This window comes from Carya illinoinensis, chromosome 8, assembly GCF_018687715.1.
Source record: "Carya illinoinensis cultivar Pawnee chromosome 8, C.illinoinensisPawnee_v1, whole genome shotgun sequence".
NCBI classification, from domain to species: domain Eukaryota; kingdom Viridiplantae; phylum Streptophyta; class Magnoliopsida; order Fagales; family Juglandaceae; genus Carya; species Carya illinoinensis.
Genome location: NC_056759.1, coordinates 29,621,218 through 29,628,457, shown reverse-complemented (window position 1 = coordinate 29,628,457; position 7,240 = coordinate 29,621,218). Strand labels below are relative to the sequence as shown.

The 7,240-nt window shown below is 42.2% G+C and overlaps 1 protein-coding gene across 1 annotated transcript; it reads left to right on the top strand.

The window, feature by feature from the left end:
• The first annotated feature begins 5,144 nt into the window (after nt 1–5,144).
• On the top strand, nt 5,145–6,918 carry LOC122317800 (putative UDP-rhamnose:rhamnosyltransferase 1). The gene has a single exon (XM_043134821.1). The coding sequence runs from the start codon at nt 5,230–5,232 to the stop codon at nt 6,664–6,666; it is 1,437 nt and encodes a 478-aa protein (XP_042990755.1). The 5' UTR covers nt 5,145–5,229; the 3' UTR covers nt 6,667–6,918.
• Nucleotides 6,919–7,240: the final 322 nt, after the last annotated feature.

The window sequence follows — 7,240 nt, the reverse complement described above, 5'->3', positions numbered from 1 at the left end:
ACCCGTGGATCGGGAATTCTAAAGGAAACACCAGCGAAGCCTCCTAAGGCAAGAATGTCTTGAACAGACCTTGGGGAAATAGTCAAGGGAACGCTTGTGTTTACACCTACCTATGGATCGGAGGGTAGCTCCATGCTTGTGTTTACACCTGCCTATTGATCAGTGGTACCTTACAGGAACTGGTGGGAGGATTCTCCTCTGGAAAGGTCAAAGAAGGCTCACCACCCTTGGCAAGGGAAATGCTGAAAGGCGAATAGGGGATTGATACCCTACTCATGCTAGTAGGGGATATAGTTGAGAAAACAAAGGGCAAGTCTGGGCTAACTCCACGCGAGATAGTTGAAGCAATGGGTGAGCCCAGCACAATCAATAGGTCTTCAACATCCACAACCTGAAGGGATTCCCCAAAAGAATTGAAGGAAAGAAAACTACCAGGCACAATTGGGGGATATGCAACTCGGGATTCAAAGTGACAATGTAGTCACCCTCATCTGAGTTGGCACCATCACTTGCCTGCTGAGTAACGACGGTTGGTGTGACGGGCGACTGAGTGGCTCCAGCACTGGTGGGGGCTTAAGCAGCTATCACTGCCTCGAGATCCTTCTCAACTTGGGCCATAATCTCATCAAGAGAATTAGTTGGAGGCATTGGATGAGGCGTTGACTTCTCTAGGCCACTCACCAAAGGTGGTGGCGAGGGACCACCCCTTGTGGAACTAGATTCATCTGAAGGTACCACAATTATGTGAGCCTTCTTCTTCTTCTTCCTCCTTCCACTAGCAGTGGGCTATGGCCCCCTTTTCAAGTCACCCGCCGGTGAGGGGGCACCCAAAAATTCACGATCGATAACATTTACGTGGTTGGGCACTATAAAAAATTTATCAATATCGGGAGAGGTCAAGACAACATTTGAAAAAAGTAGATTTAATGTTCTTGTCATCCCTAGTCTGCCACAATCGAATTTGAGCCTCTTCTCAGGTAGAAAGAAGGATCTCAAATTCACTCTCATCACGAACTAGAGACAAAGAAGCCCTAACGGGAAATTTCCAAGATTTAGGACCTCATCTGTAGGAAATTCCCAATCATTGCCCGAAACAAAGAAAAATTTCCTCTACCAGTCCTTGGCGTGGGAGTATTTGTACTATAATTGAATTATTTTAATGTAAGACCTAAAGCTACAAAGATTCCCATCCAAACACCTAAATCCATGGAGGGAAAGGAACTCACAGGCTATGAGATTGGGATATTCATCACTAGTAGGCTCCAACACTAGCCGCCACTGAACGCAACAAGCCATCAAAATCCACCAGGCATTGAGCACCAATTGGGCTAGAGTAAGTACCAAGACATCTAACACCTTGCAGAAAGGTCGTACAAATGGCAAACGGAGTCCCATCATAAACATAGTAAGATACAAAGCAACAGAAATAACCATACCTCTAACATTGATGGCTCCCCGATGCTGCACAGAAGGCCTTAAAGTCACCGAGTCAGGGATGTGTAAGTTGTATCTCCCTCTAAACGCAAGAATCGTGACGCCGAGATGATGACAACACTGGTCACACACCCCAACGACAAATGCTAAGTGTGTGTACATGTAAAAAGGGTACCACAAAAAGTCACAACAGATAAATAAAAGTTAGTCAACTTAAGTACCAGAATTTTAAATACATATTTCCCAAAAGAAAAATGCCTTCAAAAGTTATATAGTAATATGATAAAAATATAATACAAATCAAAGGTACACAGCAAAAGAGGAAAATAAATCCCAAAACTCAAGAAAGTGACCCCAAGTCACTCCTCCAGTGGAGCTGATCCCTCAGGTTCAGCGTGCTCATCTGGATCAAAATCTACGATTCAATAAAATGGAATTGTAGGGTTTGAATACCATGTGAGATTGTGAATCTCAATAAGTAACCAACCGTACAACCCAAGAGATAAAAAATACATTAATGCAACCAATATGTATGCATACACCAAATGAAACATGTATGAGACCCAAAACCATAATTTTCTCCGAAAATGATTATTTTTCCAACACACGCCAAAATCTCATTTGACCTCAAACCATTCCATTAAAAAATACCAAACGTCATTTTCCAAAATAATGGCCCAATTATAAAATCCACTTTTTTTCCAGAAAATGGTCCACATATATCCATTTATCAAAAATCCGCAATTTTTCCAAAAAATGGCCTACATACCAATTAACTCATATATATCATGATCTCCCTTAGGGACCATCCGCACACCCTGGCTCCCTTCATCACACCACGGGTAATAATCGTGCGTGTGACTTCATAATGAGCATTGTCCAATTCCGCATCTAGCACATTCGTGGCCAAGCATACTCTAAGATAATATCCCCGCCAGCAAGAGGGACTACAGAGTCAGTACTAGAGCATTACCATTTGATTGTAACCCAGCGACAACTCAGGGAACGTCACTCAGTATATTACACTCCTAAGTGATCAGAGGAGCTCCACTAAGATAATGTCCAATTTCGGCTTGGGGTTGTGATACGCACGCACCTAAAAATCATTTCTCACATGAAAATCCAGTTTTTATTTACAACACATGAACATGCATGAACACATTGATGAATGTCATGACATTAAACACCACATATAAAAATATCCAAACAGGATCCAATTTCACAAACCAACCCTTCCTCCTATCCAACCCAACCCCTATACTCCTCGGACTCAAAGTCGGGCACAACCAAAAAAATTCCAAAAAAAAATGTTAGCATAAAAACATATTTAAATCTCAAATTTTTTTGAAAAATTACTTACAACAATGAAAGCAACTTTGGAAGATCAAATGTCACGCCAATAGCGACAGAGCAGCAGCGGATAGTGGTTTTGCAATTGTGGGCCATGGGTCGCAAAGCACAAAAAATGGAAGGGAAGCTATGGGGAGGTCAAGGCTGGGCAAGGAGGAGCTAAGAGAGTGTTGGGGAGATGGTGGTGGTGGCTGGAGGCCGTGGGAGGCGACGCACGGTGGTGGAGGGAGGATTTGGGATGGTTTGGGATGGTTGTTCTAGGCCACTACTGGTTAAGCAAGGGAAGGGGGAGGTGCTAGAAGGCTAGGGGAGGTCGTGGGTGATTCAGTGTGGCGGATGGGCTACCACACAGTGGCACTAGGCTGTGTGAGAGGGAGAAACCCATGGGAGATGGGTTTGTGCTTGGAGGAAGGTGGAGGAGCTTGGGATGGCTGGGGCCCAAGGGGGTAGTTGCTGGAGGAAGGGGGAGTTACTGGTGGCGGCGGTCTGTCTGGGTCATGGCGAAGATGGGCCGCACAAGGAGGAGGGCTATGGGGAAGGGAGAAAATCGAGGAGAGAGGAAGAGAGAGAGAGAGAGAAACCGAGAGGGTGGAGACTGGTGGGGGAGGTCACCGGTGTGAGTTGATAGTGATGGTTGTCGGCGGGTTGGGTGGCTCAATGCAGTCAGGGGCTCGGTAGCCAAACGAAAATGCAAGGGGGGAGGGGGATTTTGTCGGGTTCAAAGGGGGAGGGAGAAGAGAGAGGGAAAGAGGAAAGTGGGGGGAAAAAGAAAGAAAGGAAAATAAATCCAGGCTTTTGATCTCGGGGTCTTAAAACTGAACCAACGAAGGAGATTTAAAATAGTAGTTTAATTGACTTAAAAAGAATAGATAAATAAGAAGATAATTAAAAACACAACTTAGTAAAATAAAATAATAAAATCCAACAGTAAAATAATTTGAAATAAAGGGCCAATAAATAATAGACTATAATTAATAACAATAAAAAGTAAAATAAAAATACAAGGAAAAGAGGGATGTCACAAAAGTAGTCCCTTGCAATCTCTAGTTCGCGAGGGGAAACAATGGAGGACCATTGATGGCCCTCAAATATGGAGTGAGGAGCATTTTCTCCTTCTCTATTAGGGTTAATGGGGAAGTCTTCAGGACGAATAGGGGGATCGTGGGGTTGCAAGGAACCAACCCTACGAGAAGAAGCCGAGGGATTACTCTTGGAGGAGGCCATAGAGGAGTAGCAAGATTTGAAAAGGAGGATATGAAGACAACAGGGCACACAAAAGGAGAGGATGAATGCAGGAACAATAGAGCACTTGAGAGAAGAAAAAGGGAGAACCGAAAGAGGAGAAGTGAGAAAGACGGTGTTTGAAAACTATATAGATGTGTGACAGTTGATATGTAGAAGAGCGTGAAGATGAAATAACACTCTGACAGGAAAGCAAAAATAAAGATACGAAGCTATAATTACAAGTCCCATCATGCTACGTGTGGTGAGACTTTGCAGGGTAACTGGAAGGGGCTTAATATCATTACGAGGCTTATTGGGCTTACCGGTGGGCTTGGGTTACTAATCGGGCTACTAACCCATAGTCCCCTGAGAACTTTGCCCACCCTCAGAGCCTAGTCTATCCTAACCACCGAGAGAATAACTATATGAGAGTCTTTCAAGCAAGGAAAGCTATCTTATCCTTTGAGTATAGATAAGCCCTTCACCCCAAGACTTGAATTTTGAATAGCGGATAAATCCATTATCACATAATAATAGAAATCTCATGGGCTTTATATATGCAGAGAACCTAGCTGGTATGTAGAGATCATTTGATTTATTGGAATTAAAAATAGAGTTTTCCATCCTAATCACTGACTTAGGCATCGAAGACGTTCCCTAGAGCTCTCAAGTCACTCTACTCTTTGGTTGCAGATGATCGTGCATGAGTGGGAGTGAAACACATCCATGACAGTATGAATGATGAATAGAACAACTCAATAATAAACAAAAAATTAAAATTAAAAAAAATATATGTAAATTATCTGATGTGGGATGATGAATAAGATAATCTGGTTAAGAAAATAACTACTAATGAAGTTGTATATTAAATTTTTTTTAATGATTAAATACGTTAAATACATTAAAAATGTTAAAAAAAAAGTGATGTTAACAAAATATTTAAAAAATAATAATAATAAAAGTTTTAAATACACTATGGACATGTTCACGTCGGTACAAACGAACAAAAGTAGAGTTAATAATCCTATCATTGTTCATGTAAATTAAATGGCACATGTCCAAAGGGGAAGGACACCCAATAATGATATGAACCCAATAATTGTATCAACTTTAAACCTGAGCAGAAATGAGAGGTCGATATGAATCCCGGACCATTGATATGAATGCGTCTTAAATGTACTCTGCGGAGAAGAAAGAGTGTAGAGAGAAACTCAGAACACCATGGCTGAATCTACGAAACTTCACATAGCCATGTTCCCATGGCTAGCCTTTGGTCACATAATCCCTTCCTTAGAACTCGGCAAGCTCATAGCCCGAAAGGGTCACCGCGTTTCATTCATATCCACTCCGAAAAACATAGAACGTCTTCCAAAGATCCCTCCAGATATAGCAACTTTGATAACTTTAGTGAAACTTCCCTTACCCCATGTAGAGAATCTGCCAGAAAATGCAGAGGCCACCATGGACGTACCATACCACATAGTTCCTTACCTTAAGATAGCTCATGACGGTCTCCAAGAACCTTTGTCTAGGTTTTTGGAAAGTTCGAGCCCTGATTGGATCATTCATGACTTTCCACCTCATTGGTTACCACCAATTGCAGCTAGACTTGGCATCGCGCGGGCTTTCTTCAGTGTTTTCAACGCATCATCCTTGTGTTTCTTTGGCCCACCAAAGTTTCCATTGTCGGTGTCGTCGGAAACAACAGACGAGCCCGACCCCAGCATACGAACAGAACTCGAGCATTTCATTGTCCCTCCCAAATGGATCCCCTTTCCATCCGACATAGTGTATCGGCCTTATGAGGCGAAAGAGCTCTTAAAAAATACTGAAGTGAATGCCTCCGGTGTTTCGGACTTGTTTCGTTTCATGACGGTGTGCTTGGGCACCGAAGTGGTGGCTGTTAAAACTTGCTTGGAAGTCGAAGCTGAGTGGTTGAATCTCTTCGGAGAGCTTCTCCATATACCCGTAGTTCCCGTCGGCTTATTGCCACCCTCGCCACAAGAAGGCAATGACATTGATAATAAAGATAGCACTTGGGATGCAATTGCCGAGTGGCTAGACAAGCAAGAGAAAGGGTCAGTGGTTTATGTAGCACTCGGAAGTGAAATCCGACCGAGTCAAGAAGACTTCAATGAGTTGGCTATGGGGCTAGAGCAATCGAGGCTGCCATTCTTTTGGGCTTTAAGAAAGTCAGCGGGTGGGGAATCGATTGAGCTACCTGAAGGGTTCGAGGAGCGAACCAAAGTTCATGGGATTGTTTGGACGGGTTGGGCACCTCAGTTCAAGATATTAGGCCATGAGTCAGTTGGGGGTTTCGTGACTCACTGTGGTTGGAGTTCAGTAACAGAGGCATTTCAGTTTGGACGTGTACTTATCATGCTTCCTTTCATTGGGGATCAAGGATTAGTCTCTAGGTTCTTGGAAGAGAGGCAGGCAGGAGTTGAGATTCTCAGGAATAAGGAAGATGGGTCATTTACGAGGGACTCAGTGACACAAACTTTGAGGTTGGCAATGAAGGATGAAGAGGGTCAGATATACAGGGACAAAGCCAAGGAAATGACCACCATATTTGGGAATAAGGAGCTCCAGAACCGATACGTCGACAAATTTGTTGAATTGCTTGAGAACCACAGGCAGATCATTACCAAGGGTTAGAAAGTGATGAGATTAAGCAATATTAAATGTCAGGATCGAGTTCTTTAACGTTGGCTGGGAATTAAACGTTGTTGAAGATCATGTTTTAACATTGTCATCATCATCAGGGCCGTGTCCCTCATGTTGGTTAATTGTTTTTCTGTTATTGTTTTTCTGTTGTACTATTACAGGAGATCAGCTCCACTATTTTCGATTTTATCACTTTATTTTCCTTGTTTACTTTTTTATTGTCAAGGTATGATCCCTTGCTCACGTCTGCGGGTTGAAGTCGACAAATAGTCTGGATCGCCAATATGATTTGTGCCTCTAATATTATTTTTATATTTTATTACCTGTCAATTTTTGCTCAAAAGAAAAGGTACAAGTTTATTATTCTGTGCAATCGGAAAGTTCGTTTAGGACTCGTTTGGATGTTGACTTAAGACGGGATGGAAAATTTTTGAATAATAATGAAATAACATTTGAATAATAGTTAAATAGTAGTTAAATGGTTTAGTTAAGATGTTAAGGGATTTTGAAAATGAGAGAAAAATTGAATAGAAAAATTATAAAATTAAAATATTATTGGAATATA